This window comes from Scyliorhinus torazame, chromosome 1 (genome assembly GCF_047496885.1).
Source record: "Scyliorhinus torazame isolate Kashiwa2021f chromosome 1, sScyTor2.1, whole genome shotgun sequence".
NCBI classification, from domain to species: domain Eukaryota; kingdom Metazoa; phylum Chordata; class Chondrichthyes; order Carcharhiniformes; family Scyliorhinidae; genus Scyliorhinus; species Scyliorhinus torazame.
In genome coordinates this window covers 257,347,451-257,372,453 of record NC_092707.1, presented here as the reverse complement: position 1 = coordinate 257,372,453, position 25,003 = coordinate 257,347,451, and the positions used below count along the sequence as shown (strand labels likewise).

At 45.7% G+C, this 25,003-nt stretch overlaps 1 protein-coding gene across 1 annotated transcript in view; it reads right to left on the bottom strand.

Moving 5' to 3' along the window:
* The window catches only part of mthfd1l (methylenetetrahydrofolate dehydrogenase (NADP+ dependent) 1 like), a 316,218-nt gene that overhangs the window by 50,001 nt on the left and 241,214 nt on the right, over window positions 1–25,003 (bottom strand). Inside the window, exons 25-26 of the mRNA XM_072504179.1 lie at window positions 11,612–11,719; window positions 9,121–9,273 (exon numbers count right to left, since the gene is read on the bottom strand). Of these exons, the coding sequence (XP_072360280.1) occupies window positions 9,121–9,273; window positions 11,612–11,719 (261 nt within the window). The remainder of the gene's footprint in view (window positions 1–9,120; window positions 9,274–11,611; window positions 11,720–25,003) is intronic.

The window sequence follows — 25,003 nt, the reverse complement described above, 5'->3', positions numbered from 1 at the left end:
GATGATTCTTTGAATGCGAAGGCTGGCAGGGTGAAAAGTGAGGACAAGGGGGACCCTATTCTGACTCTGGAAGGGAGGGGAAATGGTGAGAACAGAGGTGCGGGAGAAAGGTCGGACACGGTTGAGAGCCCTGTCGACCACAGTGGGTGGGAAACCACGATTAAAGAAGAATGAAGTCACATCAGCAGCACCATTCTGGAAAGTGGCATTATCAGAGCAGATGCAATGGAGGCGAAGGAACTGGGAGAACGGGATGGAGTCTATTCAGGATGTTGGGTGTGAAGAGCAGTAGTTGAGGTAGGGATTAGTGGGCTTGTGATGAATATTAGTAGACAGTCTATCCCCAGAAATGGAGATAGGGAGGTCAAGAACGGGAAGGGAAGTGTCAGAGATGGACACGTGAAGGTGATAGAGGGGTGGAAATTAGAAGCAAAATTAATAATTGTGACCAGGTCCAGACGGGACCATGAAGCGGCACTAAAACAGTCGTTGATGCACAAGAGTTGTGGGGTAGGGCTGGAGTAGGACTGGAACAGAGAATGTTCCAGATACCCCATAAAGAGACAGGCAAACCAGGACCCATGCAGCTACCCAAAGTCACACCTTTGGTTTGGAGGAAGTGAGACAAGGGAAAGAGGAAATTGTTTTGTGAGAGGATATGTTCAGCCAGACGGAGGAGAGTGGTGGTGGATGGGGATTGTTCTGGCCTCTGCTCGAGGAAAAGCGGAGAGCTCTCAAACCTGGTGGGAAATGGAGATATAGAGGGATTGGAAATCCATGGCAAAGAGGTGGTAGTTAGAGCCAGGGAACTGGAAGTTTGCCGATATAGATGGGAAAGGGCTGGGCAAGAGGAGAGAGGATGGAGCCAAGATAGGACATAAGTTATCGTAGTGGTTGCACTTCATTGTTGGCGTACGGAGGTCAGCAAAAAGGTGCTCCTCTGGGAACTTGTAATGGGCTGGAGTTGTACTGTAGTCAGTGTGATGCTCAAGTGGCACAGGACTGTGGCTTCAGTGCACTTGAGATCAGAGTGGGACTGAGTTACATTGCTGCTCTTTGACCCATGTACCACTGGAAATGCCAAAAAAGCAGAGCATAACAGAAACGGAAGTGTGCCAAGTGGTCAGACTGAGCAAACGAACCAAACTTCAGCATTATTTGGTAAGAAAGTCAGCATGCTCTTTTTAACACGACTTTTGGGATTTTGGTACAAATCTAATTGGTTGGGGAACACTACTGTCAAAACTTAGCATCCTTGGTTGCATACCAAACCGAGACAACAAACTGACTGCCGATACCTAAAATCACAATCTGCATGCAAAATGAGCTATGCTCCCTGCGTGCAATTGCAGAATCACAGTTAGTGGGATTTAGTGTGTTGTTTGTGTCTAACAGCCATATCATGAAAGGCTACATTCAACTATAAATTCACAGTCTGATCAACAGTGATATTGAGATTTAGTTTATTGACTAACAGAGAGGAACAGGAGACCTTTCAGCCCATTGGACCTGCTTCATCATTCAATCAGATCATGGCTGATCTGTAACTCAACTCAATTTACCTATCTTTGCTCCATATCACTTAATACCTTGACCCAACAACCATTACCTTTTGAGAGAACGAATGCTTCCAGATTTCATCCCTGAACATCCAAGCTCTAATTTTATGGTTATGCCTCTTTGTCCTGGGTTTCTCCATTAAAGGAATTAATTTTTTTCTATCTACACCATCAAATCCTTCAAATAGTCTTCGAAAACTCCATCAGACATTTATTCAATCTCTTGCACTCAAGGAAATATTATAACTTCCAACCATCAAGTTAAACACAACAGTAAAGCATGGTGAAAAAGCTTATGCTGGGCCCAAGTGTAATCAAGTTGGCCATAAGAGTCAAAAATAACCTTTGTGTGGTGATGTTAGAGATCAGGGAGACAGCTGGCTGCATTTCTTTGCCCCAAGGTCAGATCTACCCTGAACCTCTCTCCATATTTGTACATGAAACACTATGCTCCTGACGTGACCTTCGACTGTTGTTCCTAAAAACAAAACTAGTGATGCAAAAAAAAAAAATCACCAGCTCCAGAACACACCCTGCTCAGAGTCTCATTAAGGTATTTAAACATGGTCTTGCATCAACACAACACTCCTTCTGGCCCACCACCATTCAACGTATTGAGTATTACGGAGTATGGGAGAGGTGAGAAGTGGAGAGGGACCTGGAAAGGAGGGAAAGGAAAAGTGGGAAGGGAGGGGTAAGGGAGTTCTCCTGGTTCAGTGGGCCATGTTCTCAGCAGGGAGGTGAGGGGGCATTGCTATTAATGACAAGAGGAAAAGACAAAGGTAAGTGAAGTCTCAGCTTGGGGATTAAGAATAGGAATCTATAATTTTGAATATGTGGGGTTGGTGGACAAGAAACCTCAACCCTGTAAAGGCCTTTCGCGGCACCTCCTACAAGCTTGCTAAAATGCAGACTCTTAAAATGGAGTTGGCCTCAAAGTGGGTGTTTTCAGTCCATTTGACAGAAAGTAGTGATCCACCCAACAATTCAATACAAAAAAAAATTAGTAAATACACATTCTACCTGCTGCAAGTGAAGGATAACACGTCCACATGCAACGTTACATGCTAACTAGACAAGACACCAAAATGGCAGAGGTGGTATAAAGTAAAGTAATGTCATTACACGCTGACCAATGGAGGTATCAATACATCCATCACATACATGTTTGCAAGTCTTCCTCCAGAATGAGAAGCAGCCACCTTTGGAATTAACCTGGAAATTTGTCTTGGATGAGAAAAATGTTCAGTTGGGAAACCAAGGCATCAGACGCATTGTTGGGAAACACTGAATACATAAAATTCATAGCTCAGAAATAGGCCATTCAGTCCAACTGCTTTATGCTGGTGTCTGCGCACTTGACCGTAGCCTCCTCCCACTCTTCATTGGGGCAGCGCGGTAGCATTGTGGATAGCACAATTTGCTTCACAGCTCCAGGGTCCCAGATTTGTTTCCGGCTTGGGTCACTGTCTGTGCGGAGTCTGCACATCCTCCCCGTGTGCGCGTGGGTTTCCACCGGGTGCTCCGGTTTCCTCCCACAGTCCAAAGATGTGCAGGTTAGGTGGATTGGGTATGATAAATTGCCCTTCGTGTCCAAAATTTCCCTTAGTGTTGGGTGGGGTTACTGGGTTACGGGGATAGGGTGGAGGTGTTGACCTTGGGTAGGATGCTCTTTCCAAGAGCCGGTGCAGACTCGAAGGGCCGAATGGCCGCCTTCTGCACTGTAAATTCTATGATTTACTTTTGCAACTTTCCCTTAAATGCATCTGTGCCATTCATCCGAACTAAAGTCCCACATTTCAATCAATAGGAGGATTCTCCTGAATATCTCAATGACTACCCTACGTTTAGAAGTCCTAGTTATGGTCCCACCCAAGTGGAAGCATTGTAGTCAATCATATTAAACCCCTATATAATTTTAAAGACCGTTCACAGCCTTCTCTAGAGAAAAGAACCCCAAGCCTGTTAAAACTTCCTCAATAAGCAAATCCCTAATTTTTACAGATCTCGAGTGCCTCTTATTACATGGAGATCAGAACCATGAGTAGCAATGTTAAGTGTGGTGAAATTCAGGTGGGCAGATACATGAGCTAACGTGACCATATAACATATGGCCCACATTACATTGGGAGGAAGAATGTTGGCTGCTCCTGCAAAGAGTGCTGAATAATTCAGATATTCCAGCAATTGCCAGTTACAAATTACACATAGATGTCAGAGATTTAGTCCCGAGCCTTTAGAGCACTAGCCTGGAGTTCTGTACCATAATTCTCCAGGGGAAAAAACAACTCAAATTTGAAATGTACATTTCACTTTATGGACATCACATTTCACAGAAATCTAGGATGAATTTTGGGTGTCAGTGAGGGATTAGCTCCACAATCCTTTCATATTTAAAAGAGGGAATGTCAAATTTTATTTTTTTCCGTGTCTCATCGGAAGCATTCCAATATCAATCACTGATCAATTTATGGCAGTTTGATAGAAACAAACAACTGATGTCACAGGTTAAATGTTCACTCCCTCCATCACCAGTGCTGTGACTGCAGTGTGAACTGTGTACAGAATACACTGCCTTTTATTTTTATTAAATACAGGGGGCGGGATTCTCCGACCCCACGTTGGGTCGGAGAATCGCCGGGAGGGGGGGCGGGGGAGGCATGAATCGTGCGACGACGCTAGTCGGAGAATCGGCACCAATGGCACCTGCCAGGGGCCGCGATGGGCCGAGTGCCCGCCAACATCGCTCTTGTGTGGTCCTACCAGGCAGGACCTCGGCGTTCATGCTGCGGGGACGGCCTGGTTGGGGGGGTGGCCTCCACGGTGGCCTGGCCCGCAATCGGGGCCTAATCCCGATGGGGCCTAGGTTCCTCAGTGCTGGGCCCCTGTAGGTCTCCGCCATATTGTGTCGGGGCCGGCAACCCACGCACATGCGCGAACTCGTGCCGCCCATGCTCCGCCCGTTTTGGCAGCTGGAGCAGCCTGAGGCTCTCCAGTGCCGTGCTGGCCCGGCCCCCTGTGCAGCGCAGCATCGCTGATCCTAGGGGCTAGATGACGCCGTCGTAAAACAATCCGGCATTTACGAAGGCATCAACGATTAGCCCCAGGATCGGAGAATTCCGTCCAGGATCCTTCAGATGAAAATTAGCAAAATTTGGAATAGGAGATATGTGCTGCTCAGGCTTCAATTTTTCAAGCATTCCTAAAACCTATTCTTCAAATTTAGAGAATTTGAAGGCCTTCCAAAAAAATCCTCAAAATTATTTCTTTTTAAAAATAAATTTAGAGTACCCAATTCTTTTTTCCCAATTAAGGGGCCAATCCATCTACCTGCACAACTTTGGGTTGTGGGAATGAGACCCACGTAGACACAGGGAGAATGTTATTTCTAAGTGGAAGGGGATAATGGGCAATACCAACATCCCAACGACAACCACCTTAAACTTCATTTATATAGCACCTTTAATGTGGTAAAATGTCCCAAAGCGATTCTCAAACATTTTTTAAAAATAAATATTTTATTGAGGTACTTTTGAGTATTATAAGAACAACACAATAAACAATGTACATGAATCTATAAACATAGTGCAAAAGCGGTCTCCCTCCCTTACAGGTCCCACCTTTATTAACCCCCCTACTCTAAGCTAAACTAAGCCCCCCGCCCCCTCTGCTGACGATTAATTTTCTGCGAAGTCGCCGCCGAACGGTTGCCTCCTCCAGGCGAACCCTAACAGTGACCTTCTCAAAGCGAACTTGATTTTCTGCAAACAGAGAAAGCTAGCCATGTCTGATAGCCAGGGCTCCGACTTCGGGGGCTTCGAGTCCCTCCAAGCTAAAAGTATCCGTCTCCGGGCTACCAGGGAAGCAAAGGCCAGAACGTCTGCCTCTTCCTCCTCCTGGATTCCCGGGTCTTCCGACACCCTGAAAATTGCCACCTCTGGACTCAGTGCCACCCTTGTTTTTAACACCGTGGACATGACATCTGCAAACCCCTGCCAAAATCCCCTAAGCTTCGGACATGCCTAGAACATGTGGACATGGTTCGCTGGTCTTCCCGCACATTTTGCACAGCTGTCTTCCACCCCAAAGAATCTGCTCATCTGGGCCACTGTCATGTGAGCCCTATGAACGACCTTAAATTTTATCAGGCTGAGCCTGGCGCATGTGGCGGACACGTTGACTCTACTCAACGTGTCCGCCCAGACCATCCTCTATCTCTCCTCCCAGCTCCTCCTCCCACTTGCGTCTGCTCTGAGCCCGTAAGTTCCTTGTAAATGTCCGAGACGCTCCCTTCTCCTACCCACCCTCTGGAAACTACCCTGCCCTGAATCCCCCTTAGCAGTAGGAGCGGGAAGGTTGACACCTGTTTACGTAGGAAGTCCCGCACCTGCAGATACTTGAATTGGTTTCCCCTCCAGTGCCCTCATACTCGGAAAGCTCCCCTCTATAAACATATCCCCCATCCTTTCAATCCCTGCTCTCCGCCATATCCGGAAGCCCCCAACCATACTTCCCGGGGCAAACCGGTGATTATTACAGATTGGGGACCAGACCGATGCTCCCACATGTCTCCTCCATTGCCCCCAGACTCTCAGGGCCGCCACCACCACGGGGCTGGTGGAACACCGTGCCGGCGGGAACAGCAGAGGCACAGTTACCAACGCCCCCAAACTGGTGCCCTTGCATGAAGCTGCCTCCATACGCTCCCATGCCGACCACTCCCCCACCACCCACTTCCTGATTATGGCTATACTCGCCGCCCAGTAATAGTTACTAAAATTTGACAGCGCCAGCCCGCCCTCTCCCCGACTCCGCTCAAGCAATACCTTCCTTACCCACAGGGTCTTACCCACCCAAACAAAGCCAGAGATCACTTTGTTGACCTGCGGAATAAAGATGGGGAGACATTGAAACCCGAACAGGAATCTCGGAAGGACTGTCATCTTCACTGTCTGCACCCTCCCAGCTAATGACAACAGAAGCGCATCCCATCTCCGAAAATCGTCCTTAATTTGGTCTCCTCGCTGGGCCAGATTTAATTTAAGCAACCGGTCGCATTCCCGTGCCACTTGAATGCCTAGGTACCTAAAGCTTCCCCCATCTAATCTAAACGGCAGCTCCCCCAATCGCCTCTCCTGTCCCCTCGCCCGGATCGCAAACATCTCACTTTCCCCCATATTTAGCCTATACCCCGTAAACCGGCCAAATTCCTCTAGAATCCTCATGATTTCTTCCATCCCTCCAATGGGTCCGGTACATACAGTCTGCATGGAGCGAGACTCTGTGCTCTCCCCCCCCACTTGAGGCTCGCGATTCTCAAACATCATCAAACAAAATTTGATGACAAGCCACGCAAGGAGATATTAGTACAGGAGACCAAAAGCTTGGTCAAAGATGCAGATTTTAAGAAGCACTTTAAGGAAGAGGGTTGAGGTTTAGGAAGCCTAGGGCTGAAGCAGCTGAAGGCACGGTTAACATTGAAATGATGAAAATCATGGACGTTCAAAAGGTCAGAATTGGAGGATCATAGATTGGGACAAAGTTACAGAGATGTGGAGCTATGAGGCTGCAGGGATTTGAAAATCAGGATAAGAATTTAACACTGGCACATATACTAGAAAGCCTCAATGTAGGTTGGCGAGCACGGCTGTGATGGGTGAATGGAACTCGGTTCGAGTTGGGATAGAGAGAGGTTGGCAAAGATTTTCGCTGGGTGCAAGTTCAACCAGGATAGCATTGAAATAGGCAGGTCCAGAGATAACAAAAGGCATGGGAGTCTCAGCATCAAATGAGTTAGGGTAAGGATGGAAACCAGCAACATTATGTAGGTGGAAGTGAGCAGGAAAAAATTAACTGGAAGTATTCCAAATAATAATACGAAAACCTCAGTGACACCAATTACAAATTCAACCAAGTCCTTTTCCATGAGAATGTTTTCTAAGCACAATGACCTCTAACTTGTATTGACCATTATTACAAATGGTCAACTATAGTTCAGTTAATAGCACTCACGCCTGTGTCAGAGGGTCGCACACACACATTGTACTTTAGAGATTAGAGGAAAATCAGGGCTGACATTACAGTGATATACTGAAGGAGTGCTGCACTGCTGATATTGGCATCTTTCAGATGAAACATTCAATCTCTCAGGTGGATGTATTAGAAACCAGCATCATTTTTGAAGGAAAGCACAGAATTCTCCCTCGTGTCTTGGTCAATATTTATCACTCAACCAGGATTACCATAGAATATACATTATATATACCATACAATATACATTACAACAGGGATCACATCATAAAAAGTATTTAATTGACTGTGAAGTGCTTAGGGATGTCCAAGGATGTGAATTTAAATGCCCGTTCTTTTTCTCTCTGCAAGAAGGAACATTCTTACATTCTACTTGGTACTAAGACTCAGAATTAAGGCTCCCCTCTTTCATTGAATTATATAACACAAGAGACCATTTGGTCCAATTTGCCTGTGCCAGCATTTTAAAAGGGCTGTCCAATTAGCCTCAAGCCACTGTTCTTTCTCCACAGCTATGCACAATTTCCCCCTTCAAGTATTTATACAACTTCCTTTTGAAAACGGTTGAATCTTTCACCCACTTTTCAGGCAGCACATTTCATCAGAGTGACTTGCTGAGTAAAACAAATTCTCATTTTGGATAACAACCTGAATTATCTGCGTCCTCTGGTCAATGGCCTACCTGCCAGCGGAAACAGTTTCTCCTTATTACTCTACACGGGGGCCGGTTTAGCTCAGTTGACTGGACAGCTAGTTTGTGATGCAGAGCAAGGCCAAAAGTGCGGATTCAATTCCGTACTGGCTATCTCAACCTTGCCCCTCACCTGAGGTGTGATGACCCTCAGGTTAAACCACCAGTTGTCTCGGGAAAGCAGCCTACGGCCATCTGTAACTATGGCGACTTTATTTCATTACTCTACCAAAGTTATATACACCTTACTGAATCTGCCCTTAACTGTCTCTGTTCTAAGGAAAAGAATAACTCCAGCACATGACTGAAATCTCTCATCCCCAGTATCATTCTAAAAAAATGCATTTGCCTCATTGCATAATTAGAAATAAGCGACCGACTGATTTTGTAGTTTTTAAAATTGCATTCATGGGATGTGGGTGTTGCTGACTAGTTCAGCATTTATTGCCCATCCCTAATTGTCCTTGAAAAGGTGGTGGTGAACTATCTTCTTGAACCACTTCAGTCCATGTGCTGTGCGTACACTCAGGGCTGTTAGGGAGGGATTTCAGGATTTTGATCCAGCAAAGGGTCAGTAGTAAGAAAGCAGTAAGAAAGGAATTTGTAAGAAAGGAAGAGCTTGCATTTATTTAATGCCTTTCACAACCTCAGGAAGCCCCAAAGGAAATTATTTCTCTTCATTTCTCATCCAAATCTTTTGTTAGTTACAGCAAAGTAAGGTGAAATCTGCTCTCAGTTGAGAAGAATGAAAATCTAGCCAATTTGTGTTGACAAATTTACATAATTTCAACCTCTTTGGCCTGTGTTAAATGCCGCACATTTTGGGAACTTGTTACCTACCGTGCCCACCAATGGGTAGATAAAGCCAGCCCCAATACTGGCACGCACATCTCGGATTGGCAGAGTGAATCCACTGGGAACCCCCTTACGCTCGGGTTGATGAGATAGTGACAGATGGGTCTTCGCCATGCAGATTGGCAGATCTCCGAAGCCCTGAGTCAGGAAGGGGAAACACTAGTCACTGAGCACATCAGGAAAGCAGACACGGGTGTTAACTACATTGAACATACTTCGGACTGGTTAAACTGGACCTGTACTGAAATCAGAACCTTCACACGACAAAAGACAGATCAAACATGTACCAGGTTTACAAAAACGGATATTGATTTAAATTATTTTAAAAATACCTAATCCGTTTCTGTCAGAAGAATTATGGAGCATCAAAATAAGTCTCAACTCTACAAACATGTACTTTTAAAATAAAATTACTAGAATGTTCAGCACGGTCCATTCAGCCCAGCTGGTCCACGTTGGTATTTATGCTCTACATGCATCACGTTCATCTTATTTCACATTACCGTAATGATATATCCTTCTATTCCTTTCTCCCTCATGTACTTATCTAGCTTTCCCATAAATGCATCTGTATGATTCGTATCAATTGTTTCATATGGTTACAAGTAAAACTTTTTAACTACTCTCTGGGTTCATAAATTTCTCCTGAATTCTTTATTGGATTGATTAGTGACCATCTTATATTTATGGCCCTGAGTCTTGGTCCCTCCCACAAATGGAAACATGTTCCTTATGTTTACCCGATTAAGACTTCTTAACCAAGGCCTCTATTAGGTCACCACTCAGTAACCTCTCCAGAGAAGAGCCCCAGGAGGGTCAATCTTCCCTGATAGCTTGAACTGAAAGGCTTAAACTATGGTAGAACTCAGGAGGAGTCTATTTGGTCCACTGTGCACGTGTTGGCTCTTTGAATGAGCCCTGTCACCTGCCTTTTCCCCTCAGCTGTGCCATTTCTTTTCCTCTTCAAATAAGTAATTCCCTATTAAATTGATCTGTTTCGAGCATCCTTTCAAAGAGCTGCATTCCAGATCATAACTCACTGTAAACATTTTTCCTCGTGTTCCTTCTGGCTTTTTACCAATTGCCTAAATGAGCGTCTTCTAGTTTCTGACCATTCTGCCACTGGAAACAGTTAATGTTTATATACTCGACCAAAACTGTACCTGAATTTGAAACCTGTCTGATCCCCTTTCTCTGCTCCAAGGGGAACAATCCCAGTTTCACTAGTATCTCCATGTAACTGAAGTCACACATCCCCGATACCATTCCAGTAAACCTCTTCTGCACCCTGCCTAAGTCAAGAATTCATTTTCATTGGGGCGGCACGGTGGCCCAGTGGTTAGCACTGCTGCCTCACGGCACCAAGTCCCGGGTTTGATCCTGGCCCTGGGTCACTGTCTGTCTGGAGTTTGCACATTCTGCACAAGTCTCACCCCCACAAAACCCAAAAGATGTGCAGGGTAGATGGATTGGCCACACTAAATTGCCCCTCAATTGGAAAGAATTCAGAACTCTAAATTTATATTTTTTAAAAAAGTAATTGTATTTTTTTAATTCTGTACAGTGACTTTCTGACATGTACTCCTTACACCCAAAAAGTTATTTTAGAGATAAACATTTAATCCCCATATGAATTGGATTGGAGTTCAAGCCCAATTAATTTGTTTAATACTCGTAGTTATTTATATATCATTTTTAAAAAAAAAGGTTTCCATTGGAATTATTGTACAACTCTGCCAGACTTGAAGGTGGTGGGAGTGTGAAACCCCCTGCCTGAAAGGGTGGTGGAGGCAGAGACCCTCATATCATTTAAGAAGTATTTAGATGTGCACTTCTGATACCAAGGCATACAAGGCTATGGGTCAAGTGGAATTACAATAGTTAGGTGGTTGTTTTTGACTGGCGCAGACTCAATGGGCCAAAGGGCCTTTTCTGTGCTGCATGACTATGATTTGTGACAATATGGCAATCTTTAATATCCTTACAGTCTGCAGGGTACTTTCCTTTTATTCAATGTAAATAAAGGTTTGAAAGTATTTTTTCTCTCCCATTGCTATCGAACGATATTGCCTTCAGCTGTCCAACATGCTCTCCTACTGTACAATCAGTGATATGTCCTTTACCTGCAATGTGCACTCACCCTCTCTGCTGTACAATCTACGCTCCTCTCTGGTACTCCTGCCCCTAACCCCAACCAACATATCCTCAAAAGCCTTCTATTGGAACCCGGTTCTTGGCTCACTTCGCCCAACTTTCCCATTTGCGGTTGGTGCCCATTTCACTCCTCCATGAAGCTTCTTGCAATAATTGTTCACTCTGCAATAAAGAAACTGCATGAACAACTCACAGATTACAACTCATGGGTGGTTCTTTTGAATATCTTCATCAATAGGCTAAGCTCCCGATACTTCTGTTCAGCATGAACAAATACGATACCAAGCCATCACAGGCAATTTGGTCATTAAATGTTTCTCACCTGACTGACATACAGATCCAGCTTGGTTTGGGCTTCAGGTGACAACTCTATATCCTCAGCCCCGTAAACCTTCTGTGCTATAGTGCGAATCTTTTCCGCAATGGGCATCTGTAAAATGAAAAGTTTGGATTGTGAAGTGACACAAGCAAGAATGAGAAGATGCAATTTTAAAGGGATGCAGGAACATAGGGAATTGGGATTTACATAAACAAATCTCTGAAGGTGGCAAGTCGAGAAGTCTATTGAAAACCATGAAGGCTTTCTAACAAATTATGAAAGCCAGGGAGTTACATGAATCTTTGGTAAATCATCAGGTTAGACCTCAGCTGCAGTATCATGCCTAATTGAGGGAACCACGTTTTAGGAAGAGAGAGGGTGCAAAGAAGACTTCCTGGAATGGCACCAGGGAGTTAGGTGGAGAAGTTACAGAATCTGGGCAAAGAATAGCAGAGAAGGTCATCAAGAAATGAAGAGGTGTACGAAATGAGGATTTTGATAGACTAAATAAGGAAGGACTGTTTCCATGGTAGGATGATCTACATCCAAAAGACTTAAGGTAACTGGGACAAGAACTAGAGGGGAGATGAGTTTATGATCTAGAAGGGACTGCCAGAAAAGGTGGTGGAGGGCAGCACGGTTGAGCAGTGGTTAGCACTGCAGTCTCACGGCGCCGAGGTACCAGGTTTGATCCCGGCTCTGGGTCACTGTCCGTGTGGAGTTTGCACATTCTCCCCGTGTTTGCGTGGGTTTCGCCCCCACAACCTAAAGATGTGCAAGGTAGGTGGATTGAACATGCTAAATTGCCCCTTAATTGGAAAAAATGAATTGGGTACTCTAAATTTTAAAAAATAGAAAAGGTGGCAGAAGTGGTATCAATAATAATTTTCAAAAGGGAGTTGAATATAAAGCAGGGGCTGGAATCTCCACCAGCGGGATGCTCCGTTTTGCTGGCAGCCCAGGGGTTTCCCTGACGGCATGGGGCTGCCCCATGCAGACAAGGGGAAAACCCATGCAGACATTGGGAGAAAGTTCAAACTCCACACAGTCAACCAAGGCTGGAATTGAACCAAGGTCCCTGGCTTGGTGAGGCAGCAGTGCTAACCACTGTGTCACCATGCCGCCTCTTGTGTATAATGCAAGGGTGTGTTTATGAGTGGGTGTGCACGTGTATAAGTATGCAAGGGTGTGTAAGAGTGTGTCTGCATGAGCACATGAAATTTTGGAGAGGAAGCATACTGAACTACTGAGATTCATTGCTTTTGTGAGAAATGGGTATTTGGATGAACTGCAGCAAAACGTGATCTGCTGGTGTTTATAGCAACAGGGCTAAATATGCACAGGATTCAAGAGCAGGGCCTCTAGATCTCCTGCTCTGACAACAGAGGTGAGTGATTGTGCTGCGACCAGTGGTCACTGAATGTCATTACGCCATAGCATATCTCAACCCGAAGGGCAGCAAAACTTCCAGGTACTTTTTACTGAATCAAATTTAAATGGCACTGAATGTGATCACTATTCTTTAGTTTGCCATAACAACAGAAGTGTAAATATTTCCCCATTTACCATTTCATCCATCTTTATTCACCACTGGAAGAGCTTTTATCATGGACAGAATATACTCTTCCATTTGTTACTCTTTTGTTGCTCTCCTAGTCTCAGGGTGAATTAATTAAAATGTCACTTTCTTCACCATTATTAAATTGAAAGGAAAGACTTGGATTAGTAGTGTCTTCCACAACTTCAGGACATCCCAAAGCACTTTACAGCTAAATAATTGGATTAGAACAGGTCGCTATTATGAGAAATGGAGTGTTAGGGAGTTAAAAAGCATTAAGGTAGACAAGTCCCCAGGGCCAGATGGCATCTATCCCAGATTACTGAGGGAGGCAAGAGATGAAATCGCTGGGCATCTGACAGAAATCTTCGTGTCTTCATTGGTCACAGGTGAGATCCCAGAGGATTGGGGATAGCCAATGTTGTACTGTTATTTAAGAAGGGTTGCAAAGATAATCCGGGTAATTATAGGCCAGAGAACTTGACGCAGTGATAGTGAAATTGTTGGAAAAGATTCTCAGAGATAGGATCTATGCACATTTGGAAGTGACTGGTCTTATTAGTGATAGACAGCATGGTTTTGTACAAGGGAGGTCATGTCTCACTAATTTGATGAATTTTTTGAGGTAGTTGACGAGGGAAGGGCTGTGGATGTTATCCATATGGACTTTAGTAAAGCATTTGATAAGGTCCCTCATGGCAGGTTGGTGCAAAAGATTAGATCACATGGGGTCAGGGGTGAACTAGCTGGATGGATCCAGAACTGGCTTGGTCATAGAAGACAGAGGGTGTCAGTGGAAAGATGTTTTTCGGAATGGAGGTCTGTAACTAGTGGTGTTCCGCAGGGATCAGTTCTGGGACCTCTGCTCTTTGTAATAGATATAAATTACTTGGAAGAAAATGTAGTGGGGCTGATTAGCAAGTTTGCGGATGATACTAAGATTGCAGGAGTTGCGGATCGTGATGAAGATTGTCAGAGAATACAACAGGATATAGATAGGCTGCAAAATTGGGCAGCAAAATGGCAATTGCGAAGTGATGCATTTTGGTAATTCCAATTCAGGTGGGAGCTATAAAATAAATGGCAGAACCATCAGGAGCATAGAGACACAGATCTGGGCGTTCAGGTCCACAGATCCTGAGGTGTGGACCTTGGGTAGGGTGCTCTTTCCAAGAGCTGGTGCAGACTCGATGGGCCGAATGGCCTCCTTCTGCACTGTAAATTCTATCTATGACAATCCTTAAAAGTGGCAGCACAAGTGGAAATGGTGGTAAAGAAAACATATGGCGGGGCAACATGGTGGCACAGTGGGTTAGCCCTGCAGCCTCACGGCGCCGAGGTCCCAGGTTCGATACCGGCTCTGGATCACTGTCCGTGTGGAGTTTGCACATTCTCCCCATGTTTACATGGGTTTCGCCCCCACAACCCAAAGATGTGCAGGCTAGGTGGATTGGCCACGCTAAATTGCCCCTTAATTGGAAAAAATGAATTGGGTACTCTAAAATTATAAAAAAAGAAAACATATGGCATGCTTGCCTTCTTAGGACTAAGTATCGAGTGTAAAAGCTCTAAAATTATGTTACAATTGTATAGAACGTTGGTCAGGCCACATTTGGAATACTGTGCCCAATTCTGGTCACCGCACAACCAGAAGGACGTGGTAGCTTTGGAGAGAGTACAGAAAAGGTTTACCAGGATGTTGCCTGGTATGGAGCGTATTAGCTATGAGAGATTGAATAAACTGGGATTGTTCTCCCTAGAGAGACGGAGGCTCAGGCCTCAGACCTGATAGAAGTTTATAAAATGGTTAGGGGTACAGATAGGGGTGAATAGTTGGGAGGCTTTTTCCCAGGGCGGAAATTATAATTACAAGGGGGCACAAGTTCCAGGTGAGAGGTGAAAGATTCAGTGGAGACGTGCAGGGGTAAGTTTTTTCCCCCCCACAGAGGGTGGTGGTGTCCTGGAATGCACTGCCAAGTGAGGTGGTTGAGGCAGATACATTAGTGACCTTTAAGACTTATCTGGATAGGCACATGAACAGACAGGATATAGAAGGATACAGGCGGTTGGTCTAGATAGGACACGTGATTGGCGCAGGCATGGAGTTCCTGTGCTGTATTGCTCTTTGTTACATAGAAATTGAGCAGCCAATTTACTCAAAGCAAGCTTCCTCAAACAGCCATGTGGTAATCACAAGATAATCTGTTTGAGGTAACTTGATGTGGGGACAAATGCTGACCAGGATAGTCGGCAGAACCCCTCTGGTCTTCTTCGAATTGTGCCAAGAGATCTTTAACATCCACCTGAGGGGGCCGACTGGGCCTCGACTCAACAACGCATTTGAAAGGCAGCACCTCTGACAGTACTGATGCAGGGCTGCACTACACTGCAGTGTCAGCCTAGATAACGTGCTCAAGTCCTGGAGTAGGGTTTAAACCCACAGCTTTCCGATGGATAAGCTGTACTACCATAAGTTCCTCAGTATTGCATTGTACAAGAAAACCTCAAAGGCTGGGTCTGAATGAATTTATTGTACAGGAAGCCAGGGTGAGGGGAGAGGAGGTTTAGCTCAGTTGGCTGGACAGCTGGTTCGCGATGCAGTGAGATGAACAGCGCAGGTTCAATTCCTGTAAGATAATCATTGTTTTGTTCTTTTTAAAAATAAAACACTGCTATTTTAATTGGGCTACCTGATGTGAAGTTTTGGATAATTAAATTGTGTGTAAAAATGACTGCATTATGACTGGTAGACTAACTGCATCATTAAAAAAAACAGTGCATTAAACAATGTTACAGCGTATGCTGCAGAATAAAGGCTATACTACATATCCTAATCTGGCCCCCCAATTTTCCATTATCATTCTACTGAATAAGGATATTCTGCCCATCAATTTACTATCCCGCGAACACATCTTAATCGCAATTCCCAGACCTTTAACATCCCATCAGACAGAGTTTTCCCATCCCCGGAGTGATGGATTGGGAGACATGGCTCTCGGACTCATCTCCTGCAGGATCTGATGCACAGCAGCTGCTCGTTGAATGAAGGCAGGCAGCTGATTTAAGTAATTATGGCCCCCGTTAGGGAAGGATGCGGTGGACAAGGAAGATCAGACCTCCCTCCAGGATGGCCGCAACAGGTCATCTGGAGCAGCCTGATTGTTTGGTTTGGTCCCTCTGATTTTTCATTTTACACTTAATTCTCAAGAGGATGTCTGCATGTTGAGGCACTCTCCCAATCCCCTAGCTGCTTGTCCTTTGACTGAACTGGCAGCAATTTGAATTTCCTTGACAGAAATCTTTGGATCCTCGCTGTCTTCAGGGGATGTCCCGGAGGACTGGAGAATAGCCAATGTTGTTCCTCTGTTTAAGGGTAGCAAGGATAATCCCGGGAACTACAGGCCGGTGAGCCTTACTTCAGTGGTAGGGAAATTACTGGAGAGAATTCTTCGAGACAGGATCTACTCCCATTTGGAAGCAAATGGACGTATTAGTGAGAGGCAGCACGGTTTTGTGAAGGGGAGGTCGTGTCTCACTAACTTGATAGAGTTTTTCGAGGAGGTCACTAAGATGATTGATGCAGGTAGGGCAGTAGATGTTGTCTATATGGACTTCAGTAAGGCCTTTGACAAGGTCCCTCATGGTAGACTAGTACAAAAGGTGAAGTCACACGGGATCAGGGGTGAGCTGGCAAGGTGGATACAGAACTGGCTAGGCCATAGAAGGCAGAGAGTAGCAATGGAGGGATGCTTTTCTAATTGGAGGGCTGTGACCAGTGGTGTTCCACAGGGATCAGTGCTGGGACCGTTGCTCTTTGTAGTATATATAAATGATTTGGAGGAAAATGTAACTGGTCTGATTAGTAAGTTTGCAGACGACACAAAGGTTGGTGGAATTGCGGATAGCGATGAGGACTGTCGGAGGATACAGCAGGATTTAGATTGTCTGGAGACTTGGGCGGAGAGATGGCAGATGGAGTTTAATCCGGACAAATGTGAGGTAATGCATTTTGGAAGGTCTAATGCAGGTAGGGAATATACAGTGAATGGTAGAACCCTCAAGAGTATTGAAAGTCAAAGAGATCTAGGAGTACAGGTCCACAGGTCATTGAAAGGGGCAACACAGGTGGAGAAGGTAGTCAAGAAGGCATACGGTATGCTTGCCTTCATTGGCCGGGGCATTGAGTATAAGAATTGGCAAGTCATGTGCAGCTGTATAGAACCTTAGTTAGGCCACACTTGGAGTATAGTGTTCAATTCTGGTCGCCACACTACCAGAAGGATGTGGAGGCTTTAGAGAGGGTGCAGAAGAGATTTACCAGGATGTTGCCTGGTATGGAGGGCAGCGGTTGAATAAACTCGGTTCGTTCTCACTGGAACGAAGGAGGTTGAGGGGAGACCTGATAGAGGTATACAAAATTATGAGGGGCATAGACAGAGTGGATAGTCAGAGGCTTTTCCCCAGGGTAGAGGGGTCAATTACTAGGGGGCATAGGTTTAAGGTAAGAGGGGCAAGGTTTAGAGTAGATGTACGAGGCAAGTTTTTTACGCAGAGGGTAGTGGGTGCCTGGAACTCGCTACCGGAGGTGGTAGTGGAAGCAGGGACGATAGGGACATTTAAGGGGCATCTTGACAAATATATGAATAGGATGGGAATAGAAGGATACGGACCCAGGAAGTGTAGAAGATTGTAGTTTAGTTGGGCAGCATGGTCGGCACGGGCTTGGAGGGCCGAAGGGCCTGTTCCTGTGCTGTACATTTCTTTGTTCTTTGTTGTTCAACCAGGGTCTGTGCCCTTCATTGAACAATGAACTCAGTCAATTAGGAAACTACCACTGGTTAAATTGCTGAGCTCGTCATACTGCCAGCAAGTGCAGGCTCAGATCCACCGGTTAGCCCCAACTTGAGGTTCCAAACCCTGCATTAAAATCCTGCCCACCCAGTGTAATTCCACTCTCTTATTCACGAATCTCAGTGTCCTGTTCATTCTCCGTACCCTTTAATATTCCACAAAAATAAACATTTAGTCAATTTAAAGTTTTCACAAAATCATACAACACAGATGACCTATTACCCACCATGCCAATGGCAGCTCCACAAAAGAGCTACCCAATTAGTCCCACTGCTAGGCTTTCCCCAACCAACCCCCTTCCCTCCTCCAAACTATGGACATGTTATGCAAGATGTTAGAATTTATCCAATTCCCCTTTGAAAATTATGAATCTGGTTCCATCACTCTCTTAGGCAGATATTTAAAAATAAATTGCTGCATAGAAACCCAACACCACTCTGATCTTTTTGCCATTTATATTATTTTAAATCCGTTCTAGTCACAGCTAGATTTAGTCAGTGGAATTAGTTCCCCTTATTTACTCTTAAAACAACACCATTATCAGCTGCAGTCAGTTGGGTTTCTATGCAGCAATTTATAGTCAGTTTTGCCTATAGTTGGAAGGTTGTGGGTTCAAATTCCACTTCAGGACCTGGGGCCCGATTCTCCGACCCACCAGAGATTCGGCGGGGGCGGGAATCGCGCCGCGACGGAAACCGCACCGGTCGGGGGGCCCACCCCCGGCGATTCTCCGGTCCGCGATGGGCCGAAGTCCCGCCGCTGTCAACCCACGCCAGCCGGTGTGGATTGAACCACCTTACGAACGGCGGGACAAGGCGGCGCGGGCGGGCTCCGGGGTCCTGGGGGGGGGGGGGGGGGGGGGCGTGGGGCGATCTGGCCCCGGGGGGTGCCCCCACAGTGGCCTGGCCTGCGATCGGGGCCCACCGATCCGCGGGCGGGCCTGTGCCGTGGGGGCACTCTTTTCCTTCCGCCTTCGCCATGGTCTTCACTATGGCGGAGGCGGAAGAGACCCCCTCCACTGCGCAGGCGCGGGGATGCCATGAGCGGCCGCTGACGCTCCCGCGCATGCGTCGCACGGCAAAGTCATTTCCGCGCCGGCTGGCGGGGTGCCATAGGCCTTTCCCGCCAGCCGGCGGGGCGGAAATCACTCCGGCTCGGCCCCTCAAGATGCGGAGAATTCCGCACCGTTGGGGCGGCGCGATGCCGGACTGACTCGCGCCGTTTTTGGCGCCGGTCGTCGCACCGAGAATCCCGCCCCTGTTCTTCGTGCTCAAGGCTGACTTTGAAATACACCACTGAGAGTGCGCTGCACTGTTGGTAGCGCTGTTTTTCGGATGAACTGAGGCTTTGTCTGCCTTCTTGGATGGATGTAAAAGATTTCATGGTACTATTTAAGAGCAGGGGAGCTATCTCTGGCATTCAATTTAAAACATACACACAGAATAGAGCAAAAACCTTCTCCTGAATTTGGACTTTTATTTTTAAACCACTATCATTTTCTTCAGAGGAGAGGGTGACTGTTGTTTTTGCAAATTGAGAAACTGAAGCAAAGAAGTCAAGGCTGAGGTCAACAGAAAACCTGGAAAGGAAACTTGATAAACTGGGAAGTCTCATTTGTCAAAGCCCAGTAGGAAGTTGAAAGGACATAGACAAAAAGAATTTGAGGAAGTTATGAACACACTATACAGGACAAACTGCAAAGTAGCACTGTCCCATTCTGGTCATCGAGATTCAAGAAAAACATTTAAACACTGGAATCAATGCAGAGAAAATATACTGACAATGTTCCAGATTCATCCATGTTCTGAAAAGTACTTGCATTTTTATACTGCCATTGCAACATTAAGGCATCCCAAAACACTTCAGCTAAAGCTGCATTTTTGAAGTGTAACCATTGCATGATTTGAACACAATAATGTTCCATAAACATCAAGAGATAATAACCAGATGTTTATCTAATGTGGTTGATTGAGGGATAAATATTGACCTGGATGTCAAAAGGAACTCCTCTGCTTTTCTTCATACACTGATCTGAGAGAGCAGACATGACCTTGTTTTAATGCCTCATCCTAAAAACACCTCCAAAAATGTAGCAGTCCCGTAGCATTGTATTGGGAGCCACAGCCCAAATTCTGCACTCAAGTCGCTGGAATGGCACTTGAACCCACGGCCTTAAGAGGTGGTTGCTACTCATTGTATCGGGGCTGAGGAATATATTGGGTTAGTGAACAGCCACTTATTGCCTTGGATCCCTGGCATCGAGTCCAGCTCCAACAGTCGGATCGTCACCCTCAGTGCAAAAATCCTTGTCCACATACTTATTTCTCTAGCTTTAATCATAAGATTTTAAAAAATAAAACTTGAATAACCCTCCAAGTGCTGGCCTGGTCATTGATATACCCATTTACCAAGCTGTCAGTTTTGGCAACCTCATTTCTCCTCAACTCCAAATGAACGATTTCTCATGCATTTACTTCTCCCAACAAATTTAAAATTGGAAACGTTACTTCCAGCAGGATTTTATTACTCCTTCAGCCTCTGGCCTTTAAAACACAATGTTGTCACCAAATCACAATAACTATGTACATGTGGCCCATTCTAGTTCATCCAGTTCTTTGCAGCATCCTGGATTTTGCCTTGGTGACAAAATTCCATGCATTGCTCATACGCTGCAAGAAATATTTCTGCCATCAATCCTTTGCCCTACTACTACAATTTACCTTGAAATAATAATCTAGATGTCTCCTTACCATTTCCTTCATGGTTCTTACACAAGATCAGCTCTTGGATGCCGCCTTTGCAAGTTCAACCATTTGGATCTCTAGTTTTTCCTCATAAAAGACTCTTGCTTTGGGCAACAGCCTTGCGGTTCTTCAAAGTGTCACCCACAGCTCAGTTGGTACCATTCTCACCTCCGAGTCATAACATTGTGGGTTCAAGACCCACTTCACAGATTCAAGCTGACATTCTCATATAGTACTGAAGGAGTGCTACACTGCCATAGGTGCCATCTTTCAAATAAGACATTAAACTAAGGCCATCTCAGCCCGCTCAGGTAGGCGTAAAAGATCCACGGAAACCAAGAACAAGGCATTCTCAATTTCTTGGTTAATATTTGTCTCTCAAATCAACAACAATTTATTTTTAGATTGCACCTTTATCGTAATGAAACCATCCCTAGCTGCTTCACAGGAACATTAAATAACAAAGTATGATACCGAGCTATATGTAGACATATTAGGCCAAATGACTAAAAGCTTGGTCAAAGAGGTTGGTTTTAAGGAATGTTTTACAGGAGGAAAGCAAAGCAGAAGGGTGGAGAGGCATTGGAGGGGGTGGTAGGCACACTAGAGGAGCGCAGATATCTCAGAGGGCTGTGGGAATGCAGAAGATTAGAGAGATATGGGTGACCGAGTCCATGGTGGAATTTGAAACGGATGAGAATGGTAAAAATCAAGTTGTTGTTTGGCCAGGAGTTAATATAGGTGAGCATGCACAGGGATGAAAAGGGAAGAAAATTTGGTGTAGACTAAGACACAGGCAGTAGAGATTTGGATGACCTCAAGTTTATGCAAGGTAAAATAAGGGGCAGCACGGTAGCATAGTGGTTAGCACAATTGCTTCACAGCTCCAGGGTCCCAGGTTCGATTACCGGCTTGGGACACTGTCTGTGCTGAGTCTGCACGTTCTCCCAGTGTGTGCGTGGGTTTCCTCCGGGTGCTCCGGTTTCCTCCCACAGTCCAAAGATGTGCAGGTTAGGTGGATTGGCCATGCTAAATTGCTCTTAGTGTCCAAAATTGCCCTTAGTGTTGGGTGGGGTTACTGGGTTATGGGGCTAGGGTGGAGGTGTGGGCTTGGGTAGGGTGCTCTTTCCAGGGGCCGGTGCAGACTCGATGGGCCGAATGGCCTCCTTCTGCACTGCAAATTCTATGATTCTATGAAAATGTGAGAGATCAGCCAGGGGTGCATTGGAATAGTTGAGTCTAGGAAGTAACAAAAGCGCAAATGAGCAGAGACAGGTCATTACCTCATTGGCATTTGTGGGAGCTTGCTCGGCTCAAATTGGCTGCGGCATTTTCTACAACGACTAAACTTCAAAATACACAATTGGCTGTAAAGTGCTTCGTTGAAGGCACTAGAAAAATGCAAGTGTTTTTTTATTCAGTCCTTGGGGCTTCATTTTCTAACCCGAATTCCAGCTTCTGCCTTTGGTAGCAATTGCATGTTTCCGCGGAAGCAGAGTTAAATGAATATGTGAAAATACTTTGCTCAGATAATTTACGGTTACTTTAAGAAACATTCGGACCATAACACAAAAAAATGACCAGCTCATCCATTAGTTTGAGTAAAGTCTCCTCCCCATGCCAAATTTGATTTGATGTCAAAACATTACTGACCATCTAAACCCATCCCACCACCACCACTCTAGCCAATTAACAGAGAAAAGTTCAATATGACCTTGCCTTGCACACTCTGTCTGGATACTGTCAAGCGTCGAGTGTTGATAGGATGTGTCCTGATTTGTCTGAGCCCCTCATTTTTCAGGCAGTGAGACAATGGAGCTACATGAAATAAGCAAGTGTTTTTCCCAGGATGACACTATAGTGCTTTCACAGTTTATTTAAAGACCTCATATGTTTACTCGCTTGGCTGTGGTCCACAACCACAACAGATATCGTCAACGCAGCAATCCTGCATTGTTGTAGCCACTGCAAGCACATTTGTAACAGGGACAAAATTGACATAAATCAACCCATTACCTGACTACTTGTCAGACATGGCCCAGTTAGTAGAACTCTTGCATCATCAGCCAGAAGGATGTGGGTTCAAGCACAACTTGGTCACATAATCCAGACTGACGTTCCAGTGCAGTAACTAAAGGAGTGCTACAATGTTTTTGAGGTGTCATCTTTCAGGTGAAATGTTAGACCTAGGCCCTAACTTTTCACAGTAACTTCATTGCAGTGTTAATGTAAGCCTACTTGTGACAATAAAGATTATTATTAACTGCACTCTCAGCTGGGCCTAAAACATCCCACTATTCTGAAGGGAAGTTCTCCCAGTGACCTGGTCAATCCCTAAACCACCATCACAAAATAGGTTACCTGGCTGTTAATTTCAGTGCTGTTTGTTATTGCTGGTGATTCAGGCCCTGGATGAGGCGAGTGAGCGAGAACTTAAAATGAGGGGGGACCTGATTGAAGTGCACAAGATTATGTGGGCATGGACAGGGTGGATAGGAAACAGCTATTCCACAAGACATAGGAGCAGAATTTGGCCATTCGGCCCTTCGAGTCTGCTCTGCCATTCAATCATGGCTGATAGGTTTCTCATCCCCATTCTCCTGCCTTTTCCTCATAACCCCTGATCCCCATATTAATCAAGAACCTATCTATCTCTAACTTAGGACTTCCAGTGGCGGACATGGTGTGCGTGGCCGCACATAGGGCAGTTCCTGCTCAAAGGCATAGAAAATAGCTCTTTTTACCTGATATTGGGTGCAATTTCAACGAAAAGGTGTAGTTGAAGGTCGGAGGAGTAGTTTCCCCCAGGAATGGTATGTCCGCTGGTTACCAAACCGGCAGAAGACGGTGAGAGACCTGACCAAAGACTTGGAGGATATCTGTGGTGCAGCAGCCGGTGCAAGGATGGCTGCAGGGAAGGGCTGCTGCAAGGCAGAAAGCCCCAGGTGGTGCAGTTGATGGCTTTTATTAGCGAGGAATTCCACCAGCAGAGGAAGGAGATGCAGGAGGTTCGCTGGAGGCCATCGAAGGAGCTGTGGCACCCCTGAAGAACTTGATGGAACGTGTGAAGAAGTATTTGGAGGTGCAGGAGTCGCAGATCCAAGAGATCAAAGGAGTGATCTCGGACCACAGCGATCGAGTGGTTGCACTGGAGGTGAAGCTGGGGTTCTTAGGAGACCCGTGCAAAACGTTGAGGGCAAAGGTGTAGGAGCAGAACACCTTGAGAAGACAGAACCTGTGAATAGTGGGCCTGCCTAAAGGAATGGAAAGCGCGGATTCCACAAGGTATGTCTCAAAGATGCTGGTGGTGGAGGGGGTGCTAGATAAAGCCCCTGAAGTGGACAGAGCGCACAGGTCCCTGAGGCAGGAGCCTGGAGCTGGGGAGCCTCTGTGGGTGGTGATTGAGAGACTCCACAAATTTGTGGAGAAAGAGAGATCTTGCATTGGGCTAGGGAGAAGTATACCTGCGAATGGGAGGGAAACAAGGTCGGAATATATTAGGACATTGGACCGAGTTGGCAAAACGCGGGCAGGGTTCAACAAGGCCAAGATGAAGTTGTACTGGCGAAGGATCAGGTGTGGGATACTCTACCCGGCGAAATTATGGGTAATGTTTGAATGCCGGGAATATTACTTCGAGACCCCAGATGCGGCCGAGGACTTCATCAAGGAGCATAAATTTGGGGAGAACGGAGTGGAACAATGCTGGGGAACTGGCATTTTGTAATGGTTGGGACTATGGTTTAAGGGAGGGTAGAGAGATTTTTTTTCGCTCCCTCCGATTTGGAGAGGGTCCTCTTTTGGGTTTGTTGTTTACTGTTGGGTTGGTAAGGGTGTAAGGTTTATGTGCACCCTCCCTCTTGTTTTATGGGGCTGTTTAGTGTTTATCGTTTGTTGTTTGCTTTTTTGAGAGGTGACCTGGAATTCAGGTGGAGTCTTTGTTTGGGTGGGAGAGGGCAAGATCAACAGGACAGATGGTAGTGGGAAATGGAGGCGTAAGCCTCCAGTAAGGTTGGTGACGTGAGACATCCAAGGACTTAATGGATCGTTTAAATGATCGCGGGTGTTTGCGCACCTCAGGAGCTTGAAAGTGGCGGTAGTCTCTCTGTAGGAGACACACCTCCGTGTGAAGAACCAGGTTAGGTTAAAGAACGAGTGGGTCGGGCAGGTTTTCCACTCTGGAATAGATTCGAAATCGAGGGGAGTGGCAATTTTAATGAGCAAGAAAATGGGATTTGTGAG